Source organism: Salvelinus fontinalis, chromosome 1 (assembly GCF_029448725.1).
Source record: "Salvelinus fontinalis isolate EN_2023a chromosome 1, ASM2944872v1, whole genome shotgun sequence".
NCBI classification, from domain to species: Eukaryota; Metazoa; Chordata; class Actinopteri; order Salmoniformes; family Salmonidae; genus Salvelinus; species Salvelinus fontinalis.
In genome coordinates, this window is record NC_074665.1 from 58,082,009 (window position 1) to 58,099,194 (window position 17,186).

A 17,186-nucleotide genomic window follows, 5' to 3' on the forward strand; every position below is an offset into this window, starting at 1 on the left:
TTTGATTACCAATCTCCTAGGACCCTGGTCAGGAACCGCACTGATCAGTGGGTAGGCTACAACAAGTCTACCTGGAGCAGCTCTAACAGCACAGCCCACAATAGAGCTAGACAATTTGTCTGTCAGTGATTATCTACCATTCTGCTCAGAGCAAACAAATAATAACAGAGAGAAAATGATAGCAGGCAAAGCCGGTTTCTTCACTTTGTTAATATCAGGAGCCAAATCATGTTAAATTGAGAGAGACAACGTTCAGTTTCCTCGCTGTTAGTGGGATCCTCGGAGAGTATAAACGCCAACCTCTTAACATAATGTCTTTGAATTGTTTATTATGTGGCTGCCTCTGAATATGACTTCACAAACCAGTTTAACCATCCATTGATCTTGTCTGCTGGGGATTCTAGGCTGTGGTTCAGAGTAATGGCTCTAATCACGATTGTGTATTTTAGCATTTCATTTTACAGCTTTCTGATGCTTTACAACCCACACGTCCACTATTGCATTAATATGTAAATGTGCCATTTACCCAGATTAGTTGTCCAATATAAACTGTGCTTGGGAGTTAATTGTGCAGCCAGGTTGCAAACGACCACGCAAGTGCTTGGCTAATTGGGACCGTGTTTAAAGGGAAAGACAAGTCAACAACACCAGTCTAGATCAGAAGGCGATGTAATCCCTTCCTAAAAACCAAGTTGCTCTGACAGGTCATGGTGTGATCGCGTTTAAACGTCAATCATTCTAACACTCTCTCTCAGCTGGTCAGACTCAGACATACAGTACTTTTTGAAAGTCGCATAAGATAGAGATGTGCATAGGTGATGCAGTGGCTAAAGGGACAGACCAAAATAAGTATTTGTGACAGACCACCAGTAGTTAAATTGGAATCCTGACATTAGCACTATCTGAGGCCTACTACCTATCCTGAAGCCTGGAGCTAGAGTGAATCCATACCCCAGACATGCACTGACAGACAGCCCATTGGGTCTTCCAACCACCTGAGGTGTACTGGAGATGGCTGGAGATGACTCTCTATAATGAAACTCACTGATACTTATCACAACGGTCCCCCTATTTCATTTCCTCCCAGGATATTGGCAGAGGAACCATGAATAATGTACACGTAGACAGGGGGAGATGACAGGAGAATCAGCAGACCAAATCTGCAAATCTGAGTCGAGAGTGATGGGGAAATCAAACTCATTCAAATGGCAAACTTAATGAAATGTGTGTTTGTGTTCGGGGGCTGCTTTGAGAGACACTGTCTGGAGCTCCAATATAAACAGGTCACTCTTGTTGAAGACGGCGCTGCCAGTTGCCTTTCAGGGGGTGTGGGGACAAAACATTTTTAATTAGAGTTCATTTCCCCCAAATCTAATTAGAAGTATGAAGATGGGGTAATGAGGGGGGGGGGGGATTAAACGCAAATTAAAACTGCCATCTGTGTCGACCTGAATTAAATCTCTCGAAGAAGAAAAACACAAAAAGCTAATAACGCTCTCCCCCTCCAAGGTTAGCAGAGAAAAACAAAAACAAATTAGCGCTTAAAACCGTCTCTCAGCGTGCGTGGTGGGGCCGATAGAGAGAGGGAGCGGTAGAGAGAGGCCTCTTCCACAGGTGGAACTAATTAATTAGCTCACAGAGAGACGAGCGGAGACGAGAGGAAGTTATATCAGTCCATTAACTAATAAATGAGACTTTTAACACATTCAACTAGAGAAACCTGTTGACACATCTCATATGTACTGTAGTAGGCTCCAATGTCTTTCAGCTATACTTGAGTAAGAAGCATCCTTCACTATAGCTATGTTTTGGTCTATTGTAGGTTCAGGCATGTTTTACAAGCAAACTTGCTCCATTATTATAAAAGCAATACAGGGAAAATGCCTTCCACAAACCTGTCCTCTCTATAAGAGGCTGATAATGGAGATTGTTCATTTGGCTCTATAATGAAATGAGTCAACAATGTCCAGTGACAACCCAGTCCTCGGGGACTATAATGAATGACAGGTCGCCAAGAGGCCATGTCTGGCCAAACACTGGCCTATATAACAGAGCTCCAATCACAGAGATTGGTTTTGCCTGGGCTTGAGTGAAGAGTCTAGAGCACATTCCCCAAGCCAAGCATCAGTCTAGCCTAACACCTTGAACATAAAACAATCAGTTGCTTTCGGATTACAAAAGTGACATTGGACTTTTTATCCATTGGGAGTGGCCTACTCAAGGTGATTGGACTGGCTATTTAAATGACTGAGAATGAAAGTTGAGCAGTGACCCTCCATGACTGCTGGAGAAAGCTTCTCCAGAGTCAAGTTCTTCAAACATCTTGTCCTTATCTGGATTTGCTACATCTTCTAATTAGCGGATAAACATTCCGCTTTAATGTATTTTCTTTCTTTGAATGTATTGCTACATGTACTACCTTAATGACTCATTGACTTAATGTTGTCTCCTCTTTCTCTCTCGCTAGTCCCAATCTTGCTCTTTATTTTGACTCCGTCGCTCTACTTTAATTCTCCATCAACCCTCCCCTCCTCTCTCAGTGCAGTAAAACTTGTGAAGGGTGGCTGGTGAACAGAGTCAAGGAAGGCCTGGCTGTAGAGATTTGAGGACGCATCCCTCTCCTCCTCCCTTGCCTCCCTCCCTGTGCTCAGAATGTCCTGTAATGCCCCTGCAGAGTCACTGTATTCAAAACAAATATTCATAAAAGAGCAGACGCCATCTGGCCGGCTCCCATTCTGCAGCTCTTTATGGGGTGTTAATGATCCCCACTGTATTACTGTCAGCACCGAAAGGTGAGCTGTAACTCACATCCCGAGATCTCGAGTAAAACCCCAGGTAGTCCAAACACACACACACACAGGAAGGTACGCACATGTACACACACACACATAACTCTAAACCTTTAGTACTAAACCGCCCTTTTATATCTTGCAGAGGAAAGCTTACTAACTCCAAAGAGGGCAAAATAACTTTATTTGACCAGGGGGTAATGAATAATCTATCATGCGTAGGGCTGTTGCAGTGACCGTATTACCGCCACACCGGCAGTCATGACCACAGTCAAATTCCACGTGACAGTTGAGTCACGGTAACCTCCTTTTATGCACTCTGGACATGCGTTGGTGGTACACAACTCACTAACGACCATCAGGTCACTAATGAACTGGTACTCAGGGCTCTATTGTCCCTCTTACCACTCTGACATCAATGCAAATGCAATGGAAAATCACATCAAACACATATCATCAAAACAGCATCATGCTTTTAAAACTAAATGTTTTGACCTCACTGTGATCGATCAATTTGAAGAAAGCAGTTCAACAACAGGTTGAAACTGAGTAGAAAACATGGTCATTGTGGATGTTGTTTCAAAGCCAACGAATTGGACAGCGCTTTCTAAGGTGATGATTCATTCAAAACGTTTAAGACGTTGCATGTAGAACATCCATATGCCTATATACAGTACGTTTCGTTATGAAAACATGTTACCATCGATGTTCCAGAACAGATTTCACTTGATTTCCCAAATGAGGTGCTGTGTAGCTGCAGAAACATGGTTGGAGAGCCCATGGCAATACAGAGTTTGGGTGGAATATGTGAGTGAAATAACTATTCTTATAAGCACAGACATTTCTATATGCAATCCTGTGTGAAAGAAGAGTTTTGACGGTTGCCACTAAAAATATGAGGATCCCAGATGCTACTTTATTTAGGCCTATTTCTGCTCCTCTATAAAACCAGAGTAGCCTACCTGGCATGATTTAGTTTAATGTATTTTTTCCCCTGCCCCTGTTCCTATCCATTTGATAATGGGCCATTCTAAATCGAAACAAATTGTACATATTAATAAAGACAATATTAAATTGAGAATAGTCTGATGGGAGAAAATATAATCACTTGATGAAAGAACAGGGTGTGCCGCCTGAGCCAAGGAACAGAGCGCAAGCTTTATTTGTATTTATTTATATTGTAATTTCTACCCCCTTTTTTCTCCCAAATTTGTCTCATTGTTACAACTCCCCAACGGGCTCGGGAGAGGCGAAGGTCGAGTCATGCATTCTCCAGAAACATGACCCGCCAAGCCCCGCTTCTTAACACCCGCCCACTTAACCCTGAAGCCAGCAGCACCAATGTGTCGGAGGAAACACTGTTCAACTGATAACCAAAGTCAGCCTGCATGCACCCGGTCCTCCACAAGGAGTCGCTAGAGCGTGATGAGTCAAATAAAGCCCCCGGTCAAACCCTCCATTAACCTGGACGATGCTGCTACTACCTTTAACATTTTTTTTGTGTGTGACTTTTTCAAATAGTCATTAGCTTTAGTCGCATCATGCAGCCCATTTAAGTTTTGCTTTCTAAAACATTCTAAGGTTTCACAACTAAATTGACCAAATAACTCTAAATCTAGTGTGTATGACCTGTTTCAAACGACCACTTTGACATTCAACATAGCCACTTCATATGCGCACTCACTCGGGAATGAGAAAAATATCCTTTTTCTATTTTATTCAGCGAAGTTCAATTATATTATTCTTACAATAAAATCATACAGTATAAAATAATGGCACGGGACTCATAAGCATATCTTGTCTGCTAATTGAACTAGCTAATGGAATGAGGCGTAGCCAAATAACATATAGTAGGCAGACTCACATTTGGTTCTTCTGAAATACATTTTATTCATATCATGTTTCTTTAGACCGGTCTAAAATAAATAATGGATTTATTGTGCATTTTATTTAAAAAAATGTTTTACTTTAAAATAAATGTAGATGTTCCAAAGGCGTGCATCAGTGGCTGTATGTGTGGAGGCCTGGAGATGCTGAACGGTTTTATGTTAATTAAAGATCAATTACCGTGAAACCGGCAGTCATTTGCATGACAATAACCGGCTGACAAAATGGCATTACCGCCACAGCCCTAATCATGAGTGGTTATGACTAGCTTTTGGTTCAGAACTAGTTCCACTTTTTAAAGGATGTCTACAGTCACTGTTACAACAGAATGTGATCTTCTATCTCAGGCAATTGGGGCTGTGCATTCACCCCTATGGAAAGGTATTTTAGCTTTACACTTCCACTTAACTTTCATAACAGCCTAAGGCTAATGCTGTTGTTTGTTGAGGTCAAAGGTCAGTGAACACACTTTCTCTAAGGCTGCAGAATGTCACCTGACAGTTCTTCTTTGGTTACACTCACTGTGTGATCTGTGTGGGTCCAGGCCTGGGAGGCGACTAACAGTGGAAAATGACAAATGACAACTGTGGCTTTAGGGGTCAGGGGTCAACTCTGATAGGAGTGGGTGGGTGGGCGCATGCTGGTGACAATGAAGATCACATGTATGATGTGTGCATGGAGGAATGTGTGGTATTGTATGGTAGGGGTTTGGGGTTTCTTTATACTTAACTATGTATATGTATTGAGTATGTAACATTTATACCTGTACCATACGAGGTTGAAACCGGTAACTTATATTTTCAGCACAAAGGTGTCAAATATAGTCAGTTCAAAACATGAGGATTGCATCATACCAAAAACAGTTGAGGAGGGGATGGTTGTTACCTATGATTTGTCTGAATGCATATGATTGGTCCTTACCTATGTCGTAGGCCAGGAAGTCAGCCGAGAAGCACTTGGCTCCATTACTAAGGGACGTGTCGTTGTGGGTGTTTCCTCCAAACACCAGCAGAGCCCCATTGCTCAGCACTGCAGTGTGGAGGTACCGTGCCAGACCACTCTCTCTCAGGATCATCCTGTCAACACACACACACACACACACACACACACACACACACACACACACACACACACACACACACACACACACACACACACACACACACACACACACACACACACACACACACACACACACACACACACAATGCTAATGTGTTAATGTGTCAATTATGAGCATGTATGTGTGTGCATGCATGAGTGTGTGCGTGTGTGTGTGCCCATCCCTGGGTGTTGATTACAGCAGTGTGTGGGCCAGTCTGGGTCATGTGGCTTATGCAAGTGAACAGTTGGTCTGAAGGTCACTCTCCATAGGCCAGGTCAAATACCCAGACAGACGTCATCCATAATGTGGCACCATGGACACACACACTCACACACACACACACAAAACTCTACAGGAATATTTCATCCTCTCTCATCTCCTCTGCTAGGGTCAAAGTGCACAGTCCCCACCGTCTGCCTAAGCGTCAACTGTACTATCCATAGATACAGATAGAGTATGTAGGGGTTTACAGACTTCATAGTTCTGAGAGGGTTTGAAAAGTAGCTTCAGTGTATATTCAACCTACCGACTGTAAATAAATGGACCGATTGCAATAAACTGTGTGCTATGTGTCAACAAGCTTTGGCAAGAGGGCACATCAACTGCCTCAATAAGTTACCAGTGAATAGACAACTGACATCAGACATGAAAGGCAGACATCCTCAACTGGAGTTCTGTCTCAACAGAGACAGACAGACACCGGCCATGCAGACAGACACTGGTCACTGTCAAACCCAAGGGATATGTGACAGTCTGGATGATGGGAAACAGAGAGACAGTGAGAGAGGGGGGGGGGGGGGATTGAAAGGGTGTACCCTCCCCTGTCGCCCATCCATCCGTCAAGGTTCAGCGGAGGCCTCCTTTCATATCACACTGTGTTTACAATCTCTGCTTCACTGTGAATCTTTCTAGCTCATCCTTCTGTATCTTTCCAGTATGCACTGTATGCTCATGTGTTTGGCACTGAGTGTCTAGGTATGTGGACATAATGAGTACCTCCTCGCAACACAATGCTGACTATTGCATTAGTGTGCTTTGACAAATCTGCCTTTCAGCTGTCCAGCACTGAGCGTCTAGACAGTGTCTGAACACAGGCAGGACAAGCATCTCTGTGTTAAACATCTACCTAATGTAAGATGCCAAACGTCTGTACACTCGACATTTAGCAAATAAATGCATTTTGCTACTGGGGCACTTGGGAAAATAGGCTTATTTTACACACATTTTTGTCAGGACTTGTAAATTGATACAGCTTGTGAACTTTCAAGTGAATATGCAGCTGCTGATACAAGCACAAACACAGAGAGACAGACAGACAGAGAGCCAGACAGACAGAGAGTCAGGCAGACAGGCTGACAGACAGACACTTTCTGCTAACCTAATAGCACTCACCAGGTCCGGGTCTGCACCTCATAGCGATACAGCTCGTCCACCAGGCCATACTTGTTGGCAGGCAGGGCCTTGTAACCCCCGTGGATGTACACACACCTGCCGGAGCTGTCATACACACTGCTGTGGCCATAGCCACCCTGGACGATGGCCCCGTTGGTCTCAGGGACCTGCCAGGAGTTTGTCCCTGTGTGACAGAGAGGAAGAAGAGAAGTGCATCTTAGTGTGAGTGGGCAAACATGATTGGATCAGCTTTGAGACATACGGTATAATAAGCGTCCATGCTCGTGAGTGTGCGTGCCTGGGTGTGTCAAATGAGAGTGTGTGTAAAAGGCTGACTCTGGGAGCCAGACCAAGCCAGCAGGCTGCTCCACCATGTACTTCAAGTCCCCTTGTGACAGATGGAGGGAGAGTTGGAGAGAGGGGGAGGCCACGGAGCATGTGATACACCGAGAAGCAGACCTCCCAACTCCCACAAGTGAAGGGAAATAGAGAAAGTGAAAAGTAGATCATGGGGGGAGGTCAAACAGTTTACTGACAGTTTGTCAGGTGAGCTCTTTTTTACAAACTATTTCCTTCTTCCTTTCACTCATAGTAAGTCGCCTAAAAGGTAGACTCAATTTTCTAAATGGTGACACTCAACTCTCTAAATTTGATGAAATATCACAATATCCATAGTGCTCTAAATAAAACTAATTATAGGAAAAAAACTGTTTGAGAGAGGGGGGGACTAGTTTGAGATGGAGAGGGAGGGATAGGGGAGAGATATATGAGGGAGGGAGAGGTGAGGGGAGAGAGATGAGGGGCAGGGAGAGAGGGAGGTAATAACGTGAGTTTCCAGTAGAACTCAGGCACATTAATTATCGTCTTCTCCTAGACGGTCTTGCCTAGGTGCCACCTCCTCTTAATGACCAGAGAGCCATCAGGTGTTTTTTGTGTGCTATTGGATGTCCCCTCCCTCCCTCTTAAACTCTCTCCACAGGCTTTAATGTGACTAGATGGGGCTGCAGTGAGCCCAATCCAGCCTTTGAGTCTCCTATAGGCTGAAATGCTTTGTAATTTCAGGCATTCACCTGATTGTTACTCCTCAAAACACTGTAGCTTAGCGCCATCTGCTGGTATGAAAACCTAGGCGTTCCACAGTGGTCACTAGCTCTGGTCAATGGACCTTGACTCTAATGCAGTCAAGAGGATAACCTTATTTGAGTCAGAAAATATGATAGGGAAGAAATACAAAACCTTGCAGAGGGCATATCCAACTGACAATCTCTTACAAAATAATATAAACTAATATAAACTAACTAAGACTTAAAAATAACTGATGCTGGCACACGATGGAGGGAAAGTTTGAGCATAACTAACAAAATTACAGTTAACGGAAATGTAAGCTTAATCCACTATAAGCTAATGTATATAATTTATTATTCAAGAGACAACATTCACAAATTCTACAGCACAACAGCAGAGTCATGTCTTAAAAGTGTAAAACTAATAATGACTCAATAATCCATGCTTTCTGGGAATGCTATAAAGTCCGGAAGTTGTGGGCGGAGCTAGAAAGTTGGTTGTCAGAAGTAGTTACAATGTCAACATACGTTTAATCCGTCTGTCTAAGTATTTGGAGACATGGCATACGGGGGTGTAGTGAGACACCCGATTGGTTAGACGATTCTCTACTTATCAATAGTCTTGAAAAAACGTATAATAAAAACTTGGAAATCAATCATCCGCCATCATTAGCACAATGGAACAAAAATCAAATGATTTATTATTTAAATATTGAAAGTGCATGGGCTACGGAGAGAAACAAAATGGTTCCGTTGTGGAGGAAAGTGATGCGCACGCTGGAGATGGGGGTGTGTGCTAGTGGGTCTGGGCAGGTGTGATGTAGTTGATGTTTGTATGATGTTGTCCTTTGTATGTGTATGTAATGTATTTTAATAAAATATCTAATTAAACCTTACAAAAAAAGATAAAGTTAAAGATACTGTGGGTGTATACGTGTCTGTATATAGACAGTAAGTGTACTTACCATCATAAGAATAAGACTGCCACAGAGTAATATGCAGGTAATGGTGCTACAAAAGTTTTTTTAATGGGAAAAGAGAGTTATCTGGGTAAACATTAAAGATCCTGAGCCTTCCATAAATAGATGAGTGACAGCAAAACCCAAAGATGACCCCAACAACAATGTATTAATCGTTGAGCACCATGAAATGAATACAACGTTGTTGAGGTCATCTGAGGATGTTGCTGTCTCCTTGCCTATTTTGGAACGCTCCGAAATCTGCCATCGGGTACATGTGGGATGTAAATCTGAAATCATTCATGGGGATTATTCACCATGGCTGTTAACCCCACTTAACAACCCAATTCTCGGATTCTCTTGGCTCAGATATATAGCAGGCTAATGGAGGGTGGACTCAGCAGTGGGCTAGTGGACTGATTGATTAACGTCAGACTGAGACAAATCAATTGGTTAAGAAGACAGACAAGAGAGATCAATGGATGGATAGATGGATAGATGGAGGGAGACGGTATGTGGCTGGACAGACTTCATTCACTCGTTCATTTGATTCATCCATCCATACATCCATCTCTCCATTCTTGGACCTACTGATGTTGTACTCCTGCACTTTGCTGATGTAGCTGTAGACGGGTGAGTAGCCGAAGATGACCACCATCACCAGGTCCCCATTGGTCAGCTCAGTCAGGTGGGCGGAGTGTCCCTCCACGGCGTAGGGCTGTCCCTGGACCAGACTGCTCGGGGTCCTCAGGGACCAAGTTCGACTAGGGATGTTAAATACCCACAGCTCATCTGTCACGTTGCCTGAACCGGCCTCCAGCTTCCCCCCATACATGTAGATGTCGTCCTGAGGAGGGGGGCAAACATCAGAGACATGAGATGACAGAGAATATGTGTTAGAGATTGTGTTTATATTTGTAAAGACAGACTAGATTAAAGGGGTTTCTATCACCGACTGCCCTCGACAATATGTCTGCTCTGTGCATGCTTGTGTTCAGTATGTGAAGAAGGCGAGGCAGTGTGTGTGTGTGTGTGTGTGTGTGTGTGTGTGTGTGTGTGTGTGTGTGTGTGTGTGTGTGTGTGTGTGTGTGTGTGTGTGTGTGTGTGTGTGTGTGTAAGTAATTGAGCTGCAGGACCTTGAGCTTCTCCATAGTGTGTATCAGCTCTGGACCCCAAATACCCCCCCCCACCCCAACACACACACACACACGCGGTATAGCTACGTTGCACCGTGAACACCAACAATCAATAAGAAAGACTGCTGCTATAGCCTTCCACTGCAGTCAACCACTGAATCACCTGATACTACAGGTAACAATCAACTACCTTAACCTGATAGTTGCATAAAGCCTTTTAGAGTATATGCTACTAAAAACCTACTACAGCCATTGCAGTGATCTAAGATAGCAATACAGTCATACATGCTATGGCATCCTGTTTTTACAGACTACTACTCTACTGCAACTCTCTATTTCCTAAACATAAAGCAACATAGTGTACGGTACAGTCAACCTAGAGGAGCTCCACCCTTACAGAAACAAAGAAGGGAACATCCTAGCACAGGTGACACACTGTGTTGCTACACAGCACGGGACCAATTATACCGTATCCATGGCCACAAACACATCCCACCAGGGAACCAACAGCCTTAAGCGCCTCAATGTATTTTCTGTCAAGGAAATCTGCATCTTTCTTACTTCTAAATGACCTCAGCACGCACTGCAGCACCCACCTGAATCACGTTTCACTACTCTCGGAAACCCAGAACTAAAATCTTGCATAATTGCGTAAAATGCTTAAGTAAGTTCTGGGGAGAGATGTGAGGAGAAAGATACTATGCAAGTTTCAGGCTAGTCTATGAGCCAAACGTCCCCTCCCCTTCCGAAACTCGAAATATGCGAGCACCTGCGAAATCGTGATTTGTCCAAATGATCAGTGCCGAAGAATCAGCGTACCGGAACAAAGTTCCTCGTTAGTCGTCGCATTCCCACAGCCTGTTGACAGAGACTAATACCATTCATTTTACATGCCTCTGTCCAGGAGAGAGTATTCTCTCACACACGCATGGTCTGAGTCCTGTAGTAGAAGCAGGGGGGGAGGAAGAGGAGTGCACCAAACACACACTTAGTATGAGGGGGGTTTAACCACTGCATCACGAGCTGAGCAGCAACCCCCACGCTTCTGTTTCTACCACGCCTCCCTCGGAGGCTCGATTTCCGACAGTGGGGACTTTTATTGAAGGTGACATTTTTTATTTGTGAATACAAAATGTGAATGCCAAGCAGGGGATGTTATATAAACGATATGATCTGAATGCACGCGTAATGACCAGCTATTGCTTCGGTCGGTATTATAAAATCGATAATGGGCAAGAGCGACGGCCTATATTCCTAGCAGCGACAGATGCTTACGGTAATCTCTCAATCCTTAGAGGGGAGATAGAAAAGAATTACATATTTCAGGGTAGATGGAGGACACTTGAATTATAGACGTGAGGGGGATGGTGTGTATGGAGGGGAGAGAGTAGGGGTGTGTGTGTGTGTGCGCGTTTGTGTGGTGTGTGTGTATGTATGTATAAACAACAACATGCATGGTCACTCCCACACATGCTCTTCTCCCTGACTCTGAAAGTCTATTTTCTCATGTTCCTGTCTCTAGACTCCAGGTTTGATGGCTTGATTTCTGTGCTGCACTAGCTCAGCATAAGGATTACATTTAAGATTTCTTTAATGTAGGTGTCCATTTATATGCTAATTGTGGATAGCTCCTTTCCGTATGTGGAGCCGGTGGCTGAAGAACAGCAGTCAAACAGGGCTCTTCACACCCACAGAGGAAATGAATAGAGTGGAGAGGGGATATAACGGAGGAGGGAGTTAGACATGTACAACTAAATATGGCTCTACTGCCATAATGTCTAATATAGAGACGTTTCCTCCGTTTCCCGGAAAGTTTTCTGTTTTTGTTGAATTGACACCTGGAGACACCAGTGGTGCAGGTACACCATTGTGACTAGTAAAGGAACACTTGATGGGCTAAGTGTGTTCAAAGCAAGCACATAAATGGAACATGTGAAAGATAGGGGTATGTTGAAAAAGTGGGCACACAGCCACGACTGTCCACACATGCATGCACACACTCACACACATAGCTTTCAAGAAGCTAGCTTTCAAGAAGTAGTCATACCCCTTTACATATTCCAAATGTTGTGTTACAGCCTGAATTCAAAATGGATCAAATATATGTTCTTTCTCAATCATCTACACACAATAACCAATAATGACAAAGTGAAAATATGCTTTTAGAAATGTTTGCACAAATCCAGAAATAGTATTCACAACAGAGTCAATACTTTGACGGTGATTTTGGGTAAGAGATTTGCAAACCTGGATTGTACAATATTTGTTCATTACAGTACAATATTTGTTCATTACAGTACAATATTTGTTCATTACAGTACAATATTTGTTCATTACAGTACAATATTTGTTCATTACAGTACAATATTTCAAATACATTTGCGGGAAAACAGGAAGACTAATCTGTCTGTAGACTACTAAATTATCAACTTCCAAATAGGCCTATTGAGCGAACAGCATTGTTTTACAAAGTAAAACAAGAGAGAGAAGCTTTTGGCACGAGCGCATTGGCCATCGCTGGTGAGTGAGCTGCGCACCGTTGGGTGAGTCAGTGAACCCGGAAAGCTTTTCTAGGACTATAATATGTGTGTCTCCACACACCTGGGCCAAGGCTATTGATGGATTCAGGACAAGGTCGTTTAAATTGATCTCAGATTCTTAGTTTGTCAGTGTCAAAGTAGCCTGTTATTTCGATCATTTGTGAGGCAGCCGTTTCTGAGCTACTGGATACGGCGTGCCTGGCACCAACAATCATACCTACGGTGAGGCAGTCATGACATTTTGTCAGACGGTAATTGTCACGCAAATGACTGCCGGTCTCATGGTAATTGACCGTTAATTAACATCAACATGTTTATCATCTCCGGACTTCTATATAAGCTGATGATGTGCGGCTTCGGCACATCTACATTTAAAAAAGTCTTATAAATCAATGTAATATAGCCTACACTATCAGAATAGTATCTATTATTTATGTATTTGTAAATAAAGCCAACAGGTACACACCGACACCGCTATGCCTCCAAACCCTAATAACCTACAGATGCTCCCTCTGTGCCTCTCTCTCTCACTCTCTCTTTCTGGCTCCAATTCAATAAAGTAGCAAAATCAATTGGCTTTTCAGCTCTTCCCTCACGGGGATCCGACCGATTGTTCTTTAGGTACTTTCAAAAGGGGTTTTAAAAATGAATTCATGCATATTGGGTACGGGGCTTTCCTGTGTACCTTTTGGAATGGGAGCTCTAACTCCCATCACCATTTGTCCTCATCATTCATATTATTCTAATACCAGAGAGAACTGAGTACCAGGCCATTAGCGGGGGCCGTTAGCAAGTTTGGTAGTCTACCCATCAGCGCCATTCATTTGCACAGTTTTGGATAGGATTACCGTGACCAATGGTCACAGAGAATTTGACTGCGGTCATGACTCGTGACTGCCGGTGTGGCGATAATACGGTCACCGCGATAGCCCTAGTCATACCACGCTCAGGTGCCACTCATTTAGCCTATTCTAATGTTCAATCGAACAGTAACTGAAATCCTCGATGCCCATCTGCCTGCTTTATATAACAAGTCACGGCCATGTGACTTACTGTCTATAGGAGCGATCCAACTTTGTGAACGGGTTGTTGTACCTAATAAACTGGTCTCTGAGTGTACAATTATCTGTAAGGTACCTCAGTCGAGCAGTAAATTTCAAACACAGATTCAACCACAAAGACCAGGTAGGCTTTCCAATGCCTTGCAAAGAAGGGCACATTGGTAGATTAGTAAAAAAACAACAACAAAAAACAGACAATGAATATCCCTTTGAGCATGGTGAAGTTATTCATTAGACTTTGGATGGTGTATCAATACACCCAGTCACTACAAAGATACAGACGTCCTTCCTAACTCAGTTGCTGGAGAGGAAGGAAAGCGCTCAGGGATTTCACCATGAGGCCAATGGTGACTTTAAAACAATTACAGAGTTTAATGGCTGTGAGAGGAGAAAACAGGATGGATCAACAACATTGTAGTTACTCCACAATACTAACCTAATTGACAGAGTGACAGAATAAAAAGTATGCTTTCCACCAGACACTGGGAGATTAATTCACGTTTCAGCAGGTTAATAACTAAAAACAAAAGGCCAAATCTTTACTGGAGTTGCTTTTAAAGAATAATGGGTAAATGTTGCACAATCCAGGTGTGGAAAGACTCACAGCTGTAATCGCAACCAAAGGTGATTCAACAAATGATTCACTCAGGGATACTTATGTCAATGAGATATTTATATTGTTTTTTCCCAATACATTTTCAAAAATGTCTAAAAACATGTTCTCACTTTTCCATGATGGGGCATTGTGTGTAGATGGGTGAACACACACATATATTTAGTCCATTCCTACTTATATCAGCACACTCGTAACAACATAATCAGTACGTAACTTCTATTCAATCAAATAAGCCATAACATGTCTTCTCATTGACCTCCATACAAAAATTCCACGCTTGGTAAGCGGAAAAAAATGAAAGAATGCCACTTGCTGGAGAAGACATATTTTGGGCCCAGTTATCTCTCTCGCTTCGCATCTTCCTCTGTCTGAACTCATGGCTGTTTTACTCTAAAAATATCAACCTCTGTCCCAAACACAGACTGCAGCTTAGGCTAGTTCTAAAACCAGTAAGTGGAAGTATGTTAGTATGTGGAACCTTTAGCATGTGCAGTTTTTTTTAACGACAAAACAATTTGTGAGGTCTTCCTTGGAGGTACCATTTTAAAGCATTCTAAACTGCAAGTAATGTCGTTCCAAAATAAACTTATCAGCCTTTCTAGCCATAACCTTTGAACTGTAAATACTACTTCCAATCAACTCACGTAAGCAAAGCTGAATCGCCTTAAGTCAGCAATCATAGTAAGACATCAAATATAAAATCAAGTTTAGTAGTAAAGGAAGAGTTTAATGTCACACATACATGCCAGAGGCAGCCTTTCTATTTACCAGGGAGGGTCATTCAGACAGACTCCTATAGTTTCAAGAGGAGAAGAGGCAGAGGCAGCCTTTCTATTTACCAGGGAGGGTCATTCAGACAGACTCCTATAGTTTCAAGAGGAGAAGAGGCAGATTAGGCCTTTCTATTTACCAGGGAGGGTCATTCAGACAGACTCCTATAGTTTCAAGAGGAGAAGAGGCAGAGGCAGCCTTTCAATTTACCAGGGAGGGTCATTCAGACAGACTCCTATAGTTTCTATAGAGGAAAAGATGCAGAGGCTGCCTTTCTATTTACCAGGGAGGGTCATTCAGACAGACTCCTATAGTTTCAAGAGGAGAAGAGGCAGAGGCAACCTTTCTATTTACCAGGGACGGTCATTCAGACAGACTCCTATAGTTTCAAGAGGAGAAGAGGCAGAGGCAGCCTTTCTATTTACCAGGGACGGTCATTCAGACAGACTCCTATAGTTTCAAGAGGAGAAGAGGCAGAGGCAGCCTTTCTATTTACCAGGGAGGGTCATTCAGACAGACTCCTATAGTTTCAAGAGGAGAAGAGGCAGAGCAGGCCTTTCTATTTACCAGGGAGGGTCATTCAGACAGACTCCTATAGTTTCAAGAGGAGAAGAGGCAGAGGCAGCCTTTCTATTTACCAGGGAGGGTCATTCAGACAGACTCCTATAGTTTCAAGAGGAGAAGAGGCAGAGGCAGCCTTTCTATTTACCAGGGAGGGTCATTCAGACAGACTCCTATAGTTTCAAGAGGAGAAGAGGCAGAGGCAGCCTTTCTATTTACCAGGGAGGGTCATTCAGACAGACTCCTATAGTTTCAAGAGGAGAAGAGGCAGAGGCAACCTTTCTATTTACCAGGGACGGTCATTCAGACAGACTCCTATAGTTTCAAGAGGAGAAGAGGCAGAGGCAGCCTTTCTATTTACCAGGGACGGTCATTCAGACAGACTCCTATAGTTTCAAGAGGAGAAGAGGCAGAGGCAGCCTTTCTATTTACCAGGGAGGGTCATTCAGACAGACTCCTATAGTTTCTATAGAGGAGAAGAGGCAGAGGCAGCCTTTCTATTTACCAGGGAGGGTCATTCAGACAGACTCCTATAGTTTCAAGAGGAGAAGAGGCAGAGGCAGCCTTTCTATTTACCAGGGAGGGTCATTCAGACAGACTCCTATAGTTTCAAGAGGAGAAGAGGCAGAGGCAGCCTTTCTATTTACCAGGGAGGGTCATTCAGACAGACTCCTATAGTTTCAAGAGGAGAAGAGGCAGAGGCAGCCTTTCTATTTACCAGGGAGGGTCATTCAGACAGACTCCTATAGTTTCAAGAGGAGAAGAGGCAGAGGCAGCCTTTCTATTTACCAGGGAGGGTCATTCAGACAGACTCCTATAGTTTCAAGAGGAGAAGAGGCAGAGGCAACCTTTCTATTTACCAGGGACGGTCATTCAGACAGACTCCTATAGTTTCAAGAGGAGAAGAGGCAGAGGCAGCCTTTCTATTTACCAGGGACGGTCATTCAGACAGACTCCTATAGTTTCAAGAGGAGAAGAGGCAGAGGCAGCCTTTCTATTTACCAGGGAGGGTCATTCAGACAGACTCCTATAGTTTCTATAGAGGAGAAGAGGCAGAGGCAGCCTTTCTATTTACCAGGGAGGGTCATTCAGACAGACTCCTATAGTTTCAAGAGGAGAAGAGGCAGAGGCAGCCTTTCTATTTACCAGGGAGGGTCATTCAGACAGACTCCTATAGTTTCAAGAGGAGAAGAGGCAGAGGCAGCCTTTCTATTTACCAGGGAGGGTCATTCAGACAGACTCCTATAGTTTCAAGAGGAGAAGAGGCAGAGGCAGCCTTTCTATTTACCAGGGAGGGTCATTCAG

At 43.4% G+C, this 17,186-nt stretch overlaps 2 protein-coding genes across 2 annotated transcripts in view; one reads left to right on the forward strand and one right to left on the reverse strand.

Annotated features, from left to right (window-relative positions):
* LOC129858385 (attractin-like protein 1) overlaps window positions 1-17,186 on the reverse strand; it is a 345,360-nt gene that overhangs the window by 241,528 nt on the left and 86,646 nt on the right. Inside the window, exons 8-10 of the mRNA XM_055927569.1 lie at window positions 9,788-10,043; window positions 7,174-7,357; window positions 5,598-5,752 (exon numbers count right to left, since the gene is read on the reverse strand). Coding sequence (XP_055783544.1) covers window positions 5,598-5,752; window positions 7,174-7,357; window positions 9,788-10,043 — 595 coding nt within the window. The remainder of the gene's footprint in view (window positions 1-5,597; window positions 5,753-7,173; window positions 7,358-9,787; window positions 10,044-17,186) is intronic.
* Window positions 1-17,186, forward strand: part of LOC129858393 (uncharacterized) — a 168,300-nt gene that overhangs the window by 98,832 nt on the left and 52,282 nt on the right. The window lies entirely within an intron of this gene.